The 16,849-nt window shown below is 39.1% G+C and overlaps 1 protein-coding gene and 1 long non-coding RNA gene across 2 annotated transcripts; both read left to right on the top strand.

The window, feature by feature from the left end:
- The first annotated feature begins 923 nt into the window (after positions 1 to 923).
- Positions 924 to 5,001, top strand: LOC122296122 (metal transporter Nramp3-like). The gene is made up of 4 exons (XM_043105569.1): positions 924 to 1,680; positions 2,275 to 2,411; positions 2,537 to 3,189; positions 4,433 to 5,001. Exons 1-4 carry the CDS (start codon positions 1,145 to 1,147, stop codon positions 4,652 to 4,654), a joined length of 1,548 nt encoding a protein of 515 aa, XP_042961503.1. The 5' UTR covers positions 924 to 1,144; the 3' UTR covers positions 4,655 to 5,001.
- Positions 5,002 to 12,624: 7,623 nt separating this feature from the next.
- On the top strand, positions 12,625 to 14,324 carry LOC122294792. Its single transcript, XR_006237736.1, has 3 exons — positions 12,625 to 12,782; positions 13,768 to 13,924; positions 13,998 to 14,324. It is a non-coding gene; the product is annotated as an uncharacterized LOC122294792 (long non-coding RNA).
- Positions 14,325 to 16,849: the final 2,525 nt, after the last annotated feature.

The following is a 16,849-nucleotide window of genomic DNA, read 5'->3' as shown; positions in this document are numbered from 1 at the left end:
TAACTATTTGCAGAGAATTATCCTCTAATATGACTTGTTTTAATCCCAAATCCTTATAGAAATTAACAACATGCAGGGTTGCAAATGCCTTAATTAGTAATGAATTAGGATATAAATCAGAGTTTCTCTTTAAGATATCTAAAACAGAATCCTTATAATTACGAATGATAACTCCAAATCTAACCTTATAATGAATCTTATCAACCGTTGCAACTCAATTGAGCTTGTATAGATTATGAAGAGTAGCCTGCCAAGAAGCGATAGCTTCAAATGTAACCTTAAAATACAAAGCATTGGATGCGATATCATGACCTAGGTAGAGCATGGGTGTCTCATCTTTGATGAGCCGTCATATGTACATGTAGCATTTAATGCACAGGGATCAAAGACTAAAAAAGGAAAAATGATCAAATAAAAAATTATATATAATACGTGTAAGAATAATGATAAGTAGAATTTTTAACAAAGAATAGGTAAAATTACGGTGAATGTTTCTGGAGGGCATTAAAAGGAGAGCAAATTAGAAGCGAAAGATGAGGGTCACCAAACCAAAAAATATCTATTTAGATTCTACCTTAAAAGAGAGAATTAAGGAGATCAGATAACTCAAGCATCGAAGAAATCTATTCTCGCTAAACGTTCTGACAAGCCTTCTTGTTCTTTATCCCTTTTGCGAGGAGCATTCATAAACTGTATCAACCCAATCAAAACATGTCTCCTAGTATAGTCTCTGCTTCCGCAGTGGTTAATATTTGCAAAAGGATAACATATTTCAATTGACAAAAGATAAATCAAATGACAAAAATATCATTAATACAGAATAATGGATAATCAAATGTTGTCAAAATGTCCCGCACGTTCTGCTCCACGTGCCGCGCTTTCATTCATTACTCATACAGAATCTGTAAATTCTCCAACTAGATCAGAAGCCAACAAGCAAAAAAAGAAAAAGAAAAAGGTCGGGTGCTCCCTTTCTATCTCTTAGCGTTAACGGTAGCATTGTTGCTCAGGCTAGGCCCGGGGGAGGACGATATAAACCAACAACATCCACCACTCCCAAAAGTCTTTGCTTTGTTACCATTACTCAACTAGCCATTTCAGCTGTCTTTTTCTCACTCCGAAACCCATAACCCAAACCCGTACCATGCCACCCCAGGAGCCCGAGCAACAGCAGCCGCTGTTACTGGACTCGGACCAGGAGGAGCAACAAGATACCGCCTACGAATCGGACGAGAAGGTCCTGATAATTGGAATTGATGAAGGTTCTACCTCCGGGTCCTGCCGCGCCCCGCCGTTCTCGTGGAAAAAGCTGTGGCTTTTCACAGGGCCCGGTTTCTTGATGAGCATAGCGTTCCTGGATCCTGGGAACCTGGAGGGGGATCTCCAGGCCGGCGCGATCGCCGGGTACTCGCTGCTGTGGCTTCTCATGTGGGCCACGGCCATGGGACTGCTGGTACAGCTTCTGTCGGCACGGCTCGGCGTTGCCACTGGGCGTCACTTAGCCGAGCTCTGCAGGGAAGAGTACCCCACGTGGGCAAGGATGGTGCTTTGGGTCATGACCGAGTTGGCGCTAATCGGGGCTGATATTCAGGAGGTTATTGGTAGTGCTATTGCGCTTAACATTTTGAGCAATGGAGTTTTGCCTCTCTGGGCGGGGGTCATCATAACCGCTTTTGATTGGTAATCAATTTATTTACAAAGTTTCTTTTTTTCTTTCTTCTTATAACAATTCTTACTAGTGCTATTTTGCTGGTTTTGATAGACATAATCAAATTTCTTAATCTGCTCTTCTGAATTCGAGCTCTTGGGGTTTTTATTTGCAAAAATATTTGAAGTTGAAGTTTAGGACATTTAAACATCTCTGTGGCTTTTTTCCGGTTAGAGTATGTTTGACGCTGAACTGAGTTTTAATGGGTTTTACTCGCTTAACTATATTTCGGGTCCTTGAGATGGTAAATGGTATTTTTTTTAATATATCTCGGTAATTATGCTATTTTTTTGTAATCAAAATGGTAAACTCTGGTTGGTTTCCGGGAAAACTGAGTGGAAACCAGCCAGAGTTAGGTTTTGACGAAAAATAAAAATAAAAATCTCTCTATCATACGGGATGGTTTAAACAGGTTCTGCTGAAATTCCAAGTGAAAGAGATGTTGTTTTGTCAAAAAAATAAAATTGAAATATGAATTTGCTTTCTTTTAACCTTTTGAGCAACTGAATCATGTATTGTGTACAAATTATAGCTTTGAATATAATTCTTTTTATTGTCTTCTACAGTTTTATTTTTCTGTTTCTTGAGAACTATGGTGTAAGGAAATTGGAAGCGGTTTTTGCTGTTCTTATTGGGACAATGGCAGTTTCATTTGCTTGGATGTTTGGTGAAACAAAGCCAAGTGGCATAGAACTTCTTCTCGGTAAGAAAATGTTTTCCTTTTGTTTGGTATCTTTTTCTACCTATAATTTGTTTTATATTCCTGCAATTTTCAGACTATTGTGCTACCTTGAACTAATATGCAGTCAAATGGATACATTTTCATAGGTATTTTAGTTCCAAAACTGAGCTCCAGAACAATACGGCAGGCTGTTGGAGTTGTGGGTTGCATTATTATGCCTCACAATGTTTTCTTGCACTCGGCTCTTGTACAATCAAGGGAGATTGACCATAGCAAGAAAGGCCATGTCCAAGAAGCTCTTAAGTACTACTCCATTGAGTCCACTGTAGCCCTTGTTGTGTCATTCATTATCAATCTATTTGTTACAACTGTGTTTGCCCAAGGGTTTTATGGTACAGAAATAGCGGATAGGATTGGCCTTCTAAATGCAGGACGGTATCTCCAAGAGAAGTATGGGGGTGGATTTTTTCCAATTTTATATATTTGGGGTATTGGGTTATTAGCTGCTGGTCAAAGTAGCACTATGACCGGTACTTATGCAGGGCAGTTTATCATGGGTGGTTTCCTAAACTTGAGGTTAAAAAAATGGATGAGAGCATTGATCACACGAAGCTTTGCAATCATCCCAACTATTATAGTTGCTCTTGTCTTTGATACCTCTGAGGGCGCCTTAGATGTTCTAAATGAATGGCTTAATGTGCTTCAGTCAGTCCAGATTCCCTTTGCACTTATTCCCCTGCTTTTTTTGGTGTCAAGGGAGCAGATTATGGGCACTTTTAAAATTGGCCCAGTTCTCAAGGTATGTTAATCCTTTATAGTCTGCATCTTTACTATCAAACCCTTCCATTTTTAATTTCTTGGGAATGAGCGTTTGATGCCATCAGGTTTGAAATCTATGTATACATTTTACAGAAGTCTTCAGTTGACTTGACTTTGAGCAAGTAATTTGAGGGTATCTTGTATAACTCTTACAATCTCTGTCTTTTCTTTTCTTTGGTATTGGACAATAATTCTGTGCATAGTTCTATTCTGGGTATGGCCTCATCTTTAGAGATTGAAATGGTAATGTCATATCACTTTGTTGGTCATTTGAAAATTACTCTTTAGTCTGTGCCCAGTTGTTGAGTTTAGCTTCTTTTTTTGAATTCCTGTTACTTACCAAGTGATTTGATTAGTCACATACATACATGTATGCATAGCTGACTTGGTATTGCAGTCTGTTACTTGCATGGCAGTGGCATTTTTTATATCTGTATTTGTTACTTCGATCAATTGTATTTTGCTAAATTCTCTGGTGATCTAATAAAAGAAAGTAGTGGGGTTTGGTCCAGTATATCGCAAGACCTTTGCTCACTAAGAGGGGATGGTATAATCATTTGCGAGGGAGTGCTAATGCGATTGGTGTAGCAGTCAGATTACTACATGAAATTGGGGAATGCGACCACCTTCATATTGGTGTAGAAGTCAGGATTATGTTGTTTGTTCTGGAGGAAAAAGTTGAATGTCAACATGTAATTTCCCACTGTCAAATTCTCTCATAGTTTAGTTAATAGATGTGTTTTCATAAAGAACTAGCCACTTAAAAAGTGTGTTCACTGCTTCCCTTCACCTTATTACTGATCATGTGTTCCCTAATACCCAACCGCTCCTTGAAGTTGGAAGCAAAATCTAATTTTCAGCATAGGATGAACTTAGGCATAAATCCGGTGACTGTCTTCCTAGTCTGGTGTCTATATATATATGGGGGATATTTTCTGCACATTTACTTGTTCGACATGTTGTTTGCTGTGGTAATTTGACAGAGCTGCCTGCAGGTATCAAGCTATTGGGTCTTCTTTATCTGCAGAAAGACTTTTGCTCAACGAGTTTTTATGTTTCTTATAAATTTATAGGAAAGAAAACTAAAAACACGATCCCCTCATTATTTTCCAGTACTTGCTAGTCATGCTGCCCAGATGGTATATTTTTTTGTACAGTAATAGAAAAGGAAATTAGTAATGGGAGAAAAGCTTACCTTTCTCTGTTTTATCTTTTGTTTGTAGATGGCTGCGTGGCTTGTGGCAGCACTGGTAATAGTGATTAATGGGTATCTTTTGCTTGACTTCTTCTCCTCTGAAGTTAATGGGGTGTTGTTTGGCTCTGTTGTGGCTACTTTTACGGCGGCATATATTGGATTTATAGTTTACCTTGTTTCTCGGGGTGCTAATTTTTCAAGTTGGCGTCGCACAGTACAGCCGAAAACCGTAGCAGAGACAGTGGCTTGAGTAACCAATCTCCGTTGCTGGGTGCAATTGCAGGATGTTTAAACAACAGTATCAATAACTGCCAGATGGACAAGTTGCTGTCATGCTGCATTTGCACAGAAGACTTCTGGCTGAGCATTATCCTCAAATCTTTAAGCATAGACCAGTTGTCTATAAATCTGAAATCAGTGGTTTATTGTTTCAGTGCTGTATTAAAATAATCAATGCAGTTTATGTATGATAGAACTTGTTCTATATGAATGAAGCAAGGCCGCATGAGGCTGCTTCCGATTCAACATCTAGGTGGCGTATCCTTCTAGTTGCAATGCCTGTAGTCAAATTGGCAATCTTGAATTTGGTTTTGGAAATTTCTTGTTAATTTGTTTTACATGTTTTTCCCCCGATTTTCTAAATTTGGTGTGTAAGGAGTTACCTGCAACAGAAGGGAAGATCTAACGATGGTATTTTTGGCTTAAAATCTCCTAAATTATTGTACAAACTTTTAGGATTTAACATTGATATATATGGAGTGAGACTCTCTTGTTATATTCTTTCGATTAACTTTGATGGATACACATGGGAAGCCAACCGCGCCAATCGGGCAACAGAAAATTGGCATCTTATTGAGCGTCAGCTACTCGGATCTTGAGCCTCACATTACAGAACTGTCTAAATTCACAGATGTCGACTTGGACGTTAGTAGTTCACAGGTTAGACAAATGCTGCACTGGAATGCAAGAAATGTCGAAACAGCATTTGTTTTAAATTTACCTCAAAGCTACCTTCCTTATTAATGAATATGTCTATATAATTAGGTCTTTCCAACGTCTAATCTTGAGTACATGAATTCAGGTCCATTTTCTGAGTTTTACTCCCAATGGAAATGATCCCCTAGTTAGAGTAGTCATCTTTCCAGCAGGGTCAAGTGACTACACTGTTAACTATAATAGTTCAAATGAGGCAAATATAACTACATGAGATTCTTGTCATCACAAAGTAGAAAATCAACACAATATAAACCCCAATGATTCTGCCGTTAGATGGTACAGAAGTTACTCAGCATGATTGTATTCTTTCATTCCATATATAGTTCCTTTGTTGAACTGTACAAATTCATTACATATGTCGTAATCTCTCATAAACCTCTGTATTTAAACAAACATTATATCAATGATAGGAAGACCTTCTTCCTCGTCTTTTTCTCTTATTGGTATCAAGAGCCATAAAGGCTAACACCTTCGTTCTTTATGGCAAAAACTAATTCCATTAGCACCTCTACTATTCTAAACATCACAAAATTTCTCTCTATTAAACTAGATCAGTATAACTACCTACTGTGGTTATCTCAATTTTTACCTGCATTACACAGCTATGATCTTCTGGGAATTGTTGATGGGAGTGAACCTTGTCCACCCCAGTTCATTCCCACCTCTGCTGACAATCCCACCCCCAAACTCAACCCTGAATTTGTCCTTTGGATAAAGAAAGATTAGTTTATTCTCAGTTGGTTGAATGCAACCCTTACAGAGGGGTTTCTGGGTACGAGCTATAGTCTCAATACCTCTAAGCTGGTTCGAACCTCTTTTGCCACACAGTTTGCCTCACAATCTTGACCCCGTGTTTCTCATTTAAAAAGACAACTACAAACAGTCAAGCAAGAGTCTAAAACTTGCATAACCTATCTCAACTTGGCCAAACAATACGCATGGGCATCCACCTACATGCCCAGACGGGGGCTGGACGCAGCCCTACTGACCAATCCTACCGACCAGACCTAACATTGCTTACTCAGTCAACCAACTTTGTCAATTCCTTCATGTCCCTACCAGCACTCATTGGTCTGCAACTAAATGAGTATTAAGATATCTCAAAGGTATCATCACCCATGGTCAGCATCTCTCTCGTGGTTCACTCTCCCTTGCTGCCTATTGTGAGTTAGATTGGGCAGACTCCATAGATGATAGATGATCAACCACCAGATTTGGTATGGATTTTGGTCCGTCTCATCTCATGGAGTGCAAAAAATACCAAGCCGTTGTCTATCGCAACAGCACGGAAGTTGAATATAGGTCCCTTGCCATAGCCATTGTTTAGCTCTTTTGGATCAGAATGCTCTTCAAAGACCTTAAAATCTTTTTTCCCACTACGCCCATGATCTGGTGTGACAACATGGGATCTCTTGCTTTGGCTTCTAACACCGTCTTCCATGCTCAAACCAAGCAAATTGAAGTGGATTATCACTTCATCTGAGAAAAAGTACTCAACAATGATATTTGGCTTAACTAAATCTTCTCCTTAAAGGCAGTGTGTTGATATAATTACAAAAGGACTCACTACTGCCAGGCTTTTATTGCTGCATGCTGATGCTTCAACCACTCCCCATCAACTTGCAAGGGGGTGTTAACCATTAATGACAAACAGAGAGGAGCAGAGAGAATAAAAGGAATAAAGTAGACTTGAACAAAACAATTCAAACGTATTCCTCATTGAATATTCTGCAGTGCATAGTGGTCTATTTATACACAAATGAGTACAGCATATTCTCTATAACAGAAAGGTATTCGTGGGACACGTATACATATAGCTATTCCAGATTATTCCGAATGACATCATTTGCTGTGTTGTCCATTTGCTGAAGTGTCTTCTTTATTTTCTGGTGATATGGTGATATTGTTTATAGCCTCCTGCGAGTCCAGCAGTCCTGGAAGGACTGTGAGGCTCGACCTGAGTGTTCCAAAACGAGTTGTGCTCAGTGGCTTTGTGAATACATCTGCTAGCTGATCCTTGCTTGATAGAAATGAAACTTGAAGAGTTTTATTGTGAATTCTGTCCCAAACAAAGTGATAATCGATGTCAACTTGCTTTGTACGAGAGTGCATGACAGGATTTACTGATAAGTATGTAGCCCCCAAGTTATCACAATAAAGAATTGGAGGCTTAGAAAGAAAGACACCCAACTCAGATAGCAATGTTTGAACCCATATGAGTTCGCATGTGGCTTTGTATTCAGCCTCTGTGCTGGACCTTGCGATGGTGGACTGCTTCTTTGAACTCCAGGAAATGAGATTAGCACCATAGAACATACAATAACCACCAATAGATTTCCTATCATCTGGAGACCCTGCCCAATCGGCATCCGAGAAGGCAGCTAGAACAGGTGAAGTAGAAGCCGAAATAACCAGACCATAATGCAAAGTGTGTTTGAGGTATCGTAAGATTCCTTTTACAGCCTACCAATGAGAAATGCACGGGGCATGCTTATACTGACATACGCGATTGACAGAGAATGCCAAATCAGGTCGGGTGAAGAGTAGATACTGTAAGCTTCCTACCACACTTCTGTACAGTGTGGGATCTTCCATGGAAGTAGAGTCAAACGCAGATAACTTTGTGGAAGGGGACATGGGAGTGGTCACAGGTTTACAGTTGGTCATGTTGATCTTTTTAAGGAGATCCAGGACATATTTCTTCTGAGACAAAATTAAACCATTGGGATTTCGGTGACACTCAATACCAAGAAAATAGTGAAGTTCACCAAGGTCCTTCAAAGGAAATTCAACACTTAACAATTGAATAAGCTGTGTTATGGCGTGGGGATCAGACCCAATGAGAACAACATCATCGACATCAAGAAATAAATGACCGTAGAGTGATGCCGATAGACAAATAAGGAGGTATCAGATTTAGAAATCACAAAACGGAGTTCCACCAATTTACGACTCAGACGACCATACCACGCACGAGGGGCCTGTTTAAGGCCGTATAAAGCACGATTCAATTTACACACATAGTTTGGAAACTGAGGATGAACAAACCCCATAGGTTGAGACATGAACACAGTTTCATCTAAAGTTCCATGCAAGAACGCATTCTGTACATCCAACTGATGAACCGACCATCTAGCAGACTAAGCAATAGAAAGGACCAACCTGATAGTTGTCGGCTTGACCACAGGGCTAAAGGTCTCGGAGTAGTCCAAGCCTTCGAGTTGGCTGTACCCCTTGGCGACCAGCCGTGCTTTCCGGCGTTTGACAGAGCCATTGGCAAGGTATTTGGTTTTAAAAATCCAGCGACATCCCACTAAATTCTGAGTGGAAGAGGGTGGAACAAGTGTCCACGTGTTGTTAGAGAGAAGAGCGTCGAACTCGGCCTGCATAGCTTTTCTCCATTCAGGGAACTTGGAAGCTTCAGTGACAGAGGAAGGGTCATCTGGAGTGACAGCGGAGGTAACATGGGCATGGGTTTCGACCAAGCAATAGTGCCATCTGTTCGAACTTTGGGAAAATGAAGATTTGTTTTTGAACGAGTGGTCATGGGATGGACATTAGAAGGTGGAAGAGGAGCAGGTACGGGCAGCAATGGAGGAGACGAGTGTGCCCTAGACAGGGGAGAAGAAGACCCGAGTGATCCTATCGGTGAGTGGGGCTCGATAGGAGACTCTAGGATGGGCTTAGGTTCCGAATGGGTAATGAGCTCAAAAGTAGAAGATGAAGAACTAGACAAAGGGAGTGTAGGTGAAATGGGCCGAGAGGAGTGTAAGGATGGTTCGGGTAGCGTACGAGGAGCTGAGGAAGGTGGAGTGGGCTGTTGGTGATTTACAGACGTGTAGGGGGAGAAGGTAGGCAGATATGTGTGTGTAGAAATTGATGGGCTGGAGGCAGTCGGTGATGGCCTGGAGACAGATTGTTTAAAAGGAAAGACCTCTTCATCAAATAAAACATCACGTGATACGTACATCCTAGAATTAGGAAGATGGTAACACAGATACCCATGATGATTGGGACTATACCCAAGAAACACACACGGTAGAGATCGATATGACATTTTATGCTTGTTGTATGGCCTAAGATTTGGCCAACAAAGACAACCGAAAGTCTTTAGGAAGGTAAAGTTGGGGCTTTTATTCTATATTAATTCAAATGGAGATTTATTTTTTAAAACGGGAGTAGGTAGACAATTGATTAAGTAGACTGCGGTAACAAAAGCATCAGACCAATATTTTTGAGGAGAATGAGAATGAGCAAGTAAAGAGAGTCCGGTCTCAACAATGTGTCGGTGTTTGCGTTCAACCTATCCATTTTGAGAATGTGCATACGGACAAGACAAGCGATGAGAAATGCCAAGAGATTGTAATATGGAATTGAGTGAGCGAAATTCACCACCCCAATCGGATTGCAAAGCACGAATTTTGGTATTAAGAAGATTTTCAATAAGACGCTTAAAAGATAGAAAAGTATTGACGACCTCGGATTTACATTTTAAAGGAAAAATCCATGTAAATCGACTATAGTCATCAACAAACGACACATAATATTGAAAACCTCCTCTAGACAAAATGGGAGCTGGTCCCCATACATCAGCAAACAGAAGTTGGAGAGGGGCGGTGGTCCAAGATTGAGATGAAGCATACGGAAGTTGATGTATTTTGGCTTGGCAGCAGGAGGAACACAGCCCATCGTGAGTAGAGGATTTCATAGGTAGAGACAACTGTGAGATTATTTTGTGGACTAGCTGCATAGATGGATGCCCCAAACAAGCATGCCATTGAAAGGGAGTGACTCTGGACCCGTGGTAAGCTTGAGGAGATGATTGTGTAGAGGGGAAAACGTAGAGGCCTTCTTGATCAGTATGACCTTGGATGAGAGTTCTCTTGGAGCGAGAATCCTTCACATAAAAACAAGACGAGTGAAACTAAAAAAAGACAGAGTTATCTTCACAAAACTTTCTAACTGAAATTAAATTTTTTGAAATAGAAGGCACATGATATAGATGAGAGAGTAGAAGATTGCCAGATGATGAAGCTATGTGGGAGGTGCCAACATGATGAATAGGCAGTGAGTTTCCATCGCCAACCCGGACTTCGTCATCGCCCTTGTACTCAGAAGGATTCAGGGAGAGGTTAGATAAATTGTGTGTGAAATGGTGTGTGGCAGCTGAATCCGGGTACCAGTTACTATCAATTGTGGAAACAGTGTCAGATGGACAGGAGGGTGCGGCAGTGTAATGAGCAGAAAAAGTAGGAGGAGAAGGGGATTGATAACTGTGATCGAACCTAAAGTAGCACTGAAGGGCAGTGTGACCATGGCGATGGCACACCTGACAAGGTGAACGATTGGGTGCAAAGTGTGAGGGTGGGAATCGACCTGCATTGCGGCCACGCCCACGTCCCCGGTAACCTCCTCTGCCTCTTGAAGGAGCTCTTCCTCTGTTACTGTTATGTGAAGTGTTGATGGTTGTTGCATTTGCAGAAAATTCTCGTGATGCAGTGAGAGTGGTCTGATGGTAAGATATGCGTGATTCATGGTTGAGTAAAAAGCTATAGACTTGAGAGGGAGTGAGAGGTTCTACTCGAGTTGTGATGGAGGTAACAACCGAATCAAAATCGGTGCCCAATCCAGCCAACACATAAGCAATGAAATTAGAGGACATTAACAGTTTTCCAGCAGCTGCAAGAGTATCCCGAATGAGTTTTGCCTTTTGGTAGTAACTGGCAATTGTATCGGAAACTTTTTTGAGTGTGGAGAGCTGATATTGGAGTTGCATAACTCGAGCTTGAGATTGGGAGGCAAACAGATCCTCTAAAATCAACCAGATTTCACGTGATGTTAAGGCTTCGACAACATGGGCTATGACATTTTCGAAAAGAGAAGAGATGGGGATGGCCATTATAGCTTGATCTTGTTGTTTCCAGTGAAGATAATCTGAACGTTCTTGCACAGGACTTTCATCAAGCAGTTTGGGGGCCGTGATGGACCCATCAATATATCCATGAATGTTCTGACTGGTGAGGTAAGGCATAAGCTGAGCCTTCCACAACAAATAATTATTATGGTTTAACTTAACTGTAAGAAAATGGGAGGAAGAGGGGAGGGAAAATTTCTGAGGTTCAGCCATGGATACGTTTCGGACGTGAGTCCTTTAACCAGCTCTGGATACCATAATGACAAACAGAGAGGCAGAGAGAATAAAAGGAATAAAGTAGACTTGAACAAAACAATTCAAACGTATTTCTCATTGAATATTCTGCAGTGCACAGTAGTCTATTTATACACAAATGAGTACAGCATATTCTCTATAACAGAAAGGTATTTGTGGGACACGTATACATATAGCTATTCCAGATTATTCCGAATGACATCATTTGTTGTGTTGTCCATTTGCTGAAGTGTCTTCTTTATTTTCTGGTGATATGGTGATATTGTTTATAACCATAATGGTTCAAATGAGGCAAATATAACTACCTGAGATTCTTGACATCAAAAACTAGAAAAACAGCACAGTATAAGTCCCAGTGATTCTGCCGTTTAATATTACAGATGTTATTCAGCATGGTTGTATTCTTTCATTACATATTTAGTTCATTAGTTGAGTTGTACAAATTCATTACTTATGTTGTAATCCCTTTAAGACCTCTATACTTAAGCACAAGCATTATGTCAATGGAAGGGAGACCTTCTTCCTCCGTGGTAAGTTTGGAGCTATGAATTACAATATTATCGTCAGTGAAAAGAATATAAGCCTTACCATCTAGTTCTGGATGCCTAACATAGGGAGCTATCCCATATACAAAATTTCATCTGCCACAACTGTGCATAACCTGGAATCGAACTCATAATGTTTGAGTCTGCCCTTGACCACTAGGCGGCATCTTGATGGGTGAAATGACGTGATTTATACTAAAAGAACTGAAAAATCGTTGGTATCTGACTTGGTCTTAATTCGACTTGGTCAATAGATCATAAAATATAACCACTCAATAGTTACCAAAATTTAAATATGATCCGTTGAAGTAAACGTAAATATTTAACGTACAATTTTGATGACCCTCGATGAGGAGGGAAAAAAAAAATAAAAATGGGATGAGGTACTTGATAAAAGAGGGAAGCCGACCCATTACTTGATAACGTGGTCCACGTATAATAAAGTGTTCTACTTTATATAGGTTATAGGTGGTATCCACTCATGAAAGGTCGTATCACTTGATTATACAATAAGTGTTGAACTTGCACCACGCGATGAAAGGGTGACACCATTATTACAAATAGAAATGGAGCCTCTAGCCTAAGGTGATGGATGGATAGAGTGCACGTTCTATAAGAGGACATATGGAGATGGAATGGATGGAAGATTCTCGTTGGAATATAGCTAGGTGAGTTCTTTATACTGATTTATGGTATCCTTTCAAATATATGTTAATAAATTGGCTCGCAAGGCAACAGTTTCCCTCGTTACATTGGATCCGCATGATTGGGCGGCTTCATCTAAAACTCCTAAGGGGGTGGCTCTATGGGCAAAAATAGTTGGAATAGAAACATTTTCATATCTTCCATTGACAGATATCTTATCCTTGATATCTCGAAGTTATCAGTATTAACTCACGTCATCATTTAAATATGGTTGACTCTTAAATATATATGAAAAACTCTAAATATAAATTCACACACCACACCAGATCACTTTTTATTTTTTATTTTTTTATTTTATCAAATGTTTGAATAATTAGTAAAAAAATTTAATTAATTTAAGAAGAATAATCTCAAAAAAATATAAAACTATGTTACGTGTGGTGTGTAAGTTTATGTATAGCAAAACTCTAATTATTCTTTAACTTTTTCGAAGGATTATATATATTGCAAATTAAGTTGAAATAGAATCTTGGTTAGAAAAGAAAAATTAATAGTTTTTTGCTTCCAAAAAACAGTAATTTATTTCCATTATTGTCAATTATGAATTAGAAATGAGTAATTTTTGCTAGAACGAAGAAAAAGTTAGTGAATCCTTTACAAAACAAAAGGAAATCACTAGATAAGGACAAATGTCAGAGATCTTATGAGGTAAGAGCATTGGTAGTCGGCTCAATAAAACTAAATTATTGTCAAAGAATAGCTAAAATGTGAAATAAATCTCTACAATGAACTCAACAAGTGTATAGTAAATTTAGCCATCAACCCTTTGGCTGGCCAAATTTATTGAGCCCAAGACACTAGCTAAATAATATTTTTGGAATAAAATATTACCCCCCGTTTCACGTTATCTCCCGCGTAGGCAAAAATTTCTGCCCTTCTCCCCTTTCATCTCCTTCACTTGAGCAAAACCCACCATAGAAACTGAAAAACCTCCCAGCTCTCTCCCAGATTTTTCGATTTCAGTGGCCGGAACCAACTCCCGGATTGCCTCCCAGCTCCAGCGTCTGCAGCACCGAACGAGAACAACCGCAGCACCGGACGGACTCCATTGTCTCCCAGCTACAGCACCGACGGACGCAACCCCGTGAGAATAAAAGGACCGTCGGTAAGCCGCCAAATCCCATGCCTTCATTGTTGGGTCTCCTCTGTTTTTTTATTTTTTTTCTTGCGATTTCTAGTGAAGGGCAGCACCGAATGGAGCTTTTGGTTTTGGTACCGGACGGGATTCAAGCACCGGACGATTTGGAGCTGCAGCACCGAATGATTATCTGAGCACCGATAAATCCTAGGCCATCGTGCTCCTCTGTTTCTCTTTTTTTGTTTTTTTATGCATTTTCTAGAAAACAAGAACGGACTGGATGGGATTTTTCTTCTTTGATGTTTGAACTCCATTTTTTTTTTTTTTTTTTGAGAATTCTCAATGGTTGATTGAATTTCTGGAATTTGATTTTGGTGTATTGATTTGATAAAATTCTGATGAACCACTCCGAGAAATATTGTTGCTGTAAAATTTGGGAATTTCTTGTGATGTAGTGATGAAACCGAATTTACTGATAATGGGTGGTCAAATTTCTTTCATCCATCAATTTATATTTTTCTTGTGATGTATTGTGATGAAACCGAATTTGACAAATTTTTTTTTCATCCATCAGTTTATATTTTCATTTTCTTGTGATGTATTGTGATGAAACCGAATTTGTTGAACCGAATTAGAATTAAAATTCAATAAAAAGTTCAAAATCAATATTTTAATTGAATAGTAAAAGATTTGTTGAGCCTATTATTTGTGTTACAAAAAGTGGCTAGCTAAAATTTGTAAAAGTGAAAACTTTAACTAAATTTTAGCTAAAGTTTGTTGAGCCCACTACTAGTGCTCTAATGGTACTCAAAATATTTAACCCAAAAAAAAAAGGGACAAATTAAAATAGGTTGCTTGTGCCATGTAAAAGTGACTTGAAAGCCCAACAGCAATCCCAAACAAAGGGTGAAAGAGCTAAAGGTAAAGGAGGCCATTTCCTTTGCTTGAAATGAAATCATGCCCTTTTACCCAAAAAATTCCAACCATCTGTCATTCTTGGCTTTTGGTTTCTCTAAGTTATTCCCTTAATTCGCGTGCCATAAGAAAGTATAATGAGGTGGAGACAGAGGGGTTTAAGTATTAAGGATCCCTACTTCCTTAAAGATGAAGGAAGACAGGGAAATGAGAATGTTTCAATATTTATGTTTTCACTACCTTACAAGACAATATTATTTTGATTAATAATGGTACTTTGATGTCCTGGAAATCCCTTTCCACTTGGACTGTGCATTGCACGAGTCCAATGTTTAGAAAATAATGAGGTGCTTTATAGTATCAAATGCTAACTTACAATGCACGAAAAGAAGCCTATGTCTTTATTATGTTCAATGTTTAGAAAATAATTTTATGCACAGTATATTTACCCACGAGATATGTACAGTTTAATGTTTAAAGTTGTCCAAATCTAAGTTTTGTTTTTTATTTTTTTGAGTTGAATGTGGAAGATGAGAGGATTTTAGCATGAACGAGAATGTTAAGTACCATAACGGCATATTGATGTAGCCAATAAGAACCATGTCGAAAGGTTTGTACTAAGCTACAAACCAATTCATTGATTCATTTGAGTGTTAGGTTGTCACTCAAAGTCGCTAAAGATAGAGAGCTAAAGGCACGCGAATTGGGTGTGTTTGGGTGTTGAGATACTCTCGTATCTCAACACTTCTCAATATATTTTATTATTATTTATTATTTTATACTTACTTTTTATTACTATTTATTACTTTTTACTACTATTTAATATTATATTATTATTTTTTACTTACTTTTTTATTACTATTCACATCATTCTTCAATACTTCTCAACACCCAAATTTACCCCCGCACCATTTTGTGAGGTGGCATGTACGTGAGAGGGCCAATGCCTAGGTGGCTCAAACAAGGCAAGGAAAGGGGAAATATAATAGGAAAACGATATTCACAGGAGACTTCACGCAGGGATTGCGTAGGAGACGTCTACGTGGAAAATAAAACGGTGCGTTTCGCACGTAGGTTTCCATCCTCCATCTCTCTCCTCCATTCAAATCTCCCTCTCCTCTATCTCCCTCCTTCATCTCCATTCTCTGGTTATTCCCAGACCCGATATGGGTTTATAAAATTTGACCTTTACACATCTCCTTCCTCCATTCTCACTGTTATCTTTCATCTTCAAAATGCAGCCAAGACCCAAGATGGATTTATGAACCCAAAAACTCTAACAGAGAGGCATCTCTCTCCCTCCTCTGTGTCGCAACTCGAGGGCCATCTCAATCTCGCAAAGGTACTCTCTCTCTCTCTCTCTCTCTCTCTCACACACACACACACAGAGGTTGATTCCGTTTGTTCTTAGCCAAAGGGGTTCATGTTGGGTCTGGATTATGAACAGTTTTTCCTAAATTATGAGCTACGTTTTTTCCTTATTTCTGTTCAATTGAATGGTGGAACCAACAATTTTTCATGAAACAAAGTATGAGCAACTCTTTCGAGTTCTGTCCTATTTTAGGTATTGATCCAAGCAAGTGGGAGTCTGTATTTGAAAGCTTTAAGCAAGTCGACCCCTCAACAACACGAACGTAAGTAAAACCAACAGGCTTTATCGTCCACAAATAAACCTGCCAATATATTTGATAAACATGCGACCTGTTGTCTGTTTCTTGAGCTAGCACAAAATAAAGATAATCCATATGATGAAAACTATAAATCATTGAAAAAAAAAAAAATTAGAAGTTGAAATCTGTCGATGAAAATTATTTCTAAACCTTTTGCTAATTTCAGGCATGGTGGGACTGATCTTCGATTCTACATTGTGCTGCCACAATATGCATCTGCTATATAAATAAATTCCATGGGACCAAACCATGGATGTTTTATTAAAAAAAATTTCACCTACTCATCAAGGAAAAAGGGAAGGCAATGATAGAGAAAACCTTTACTTAAACAAGAAATGACATTAATGAGGCACCTAAAAGCAAGATG

The sequence above is a fragment of the Carya illinoinensis genome, chromosome 2 (assembly GCF_018687715.1).
Source record: "Carya illinoinensis cultivar Pawnee chromosome 2, C.illinoinensisPawnee_v1, whole genome shotgun sequence".
Lineage (NCBI taxonomy): Eukaryota > Viridiplantae > Streptophyta > Magnoliopsida > Fagales > Juglandaceae > Carya > Carya illinoinensis.
Note: the sequence above shows the minus strand (reverse complement) of the source record. Positions and strands in the feature narration are given on the sequence as shown.

Coding starts and splice junctions, on each gene's coding strand:
- LOC122296122 (XM_043105569.1), top strand. CDS start 1,145: ATGCCACCCCAGGAGCCCGAGCAACAGCAGCCGCTGTTACTGGACTCG. Junction 1,681..2,274: donor ATCATAACCGCTTTTGATTG/GTAATCAATTTA, acceptor TGTCTTCTACAG/TTTTATTTTTCTGTTTCTTG. Junction 2,412..2,536: donor TGGCATAGAACTTCTTCTCG/GTAAGAAAATGT, acceptor ACATTTTCATAG/GTATTTTAGTTCCAAAACTG.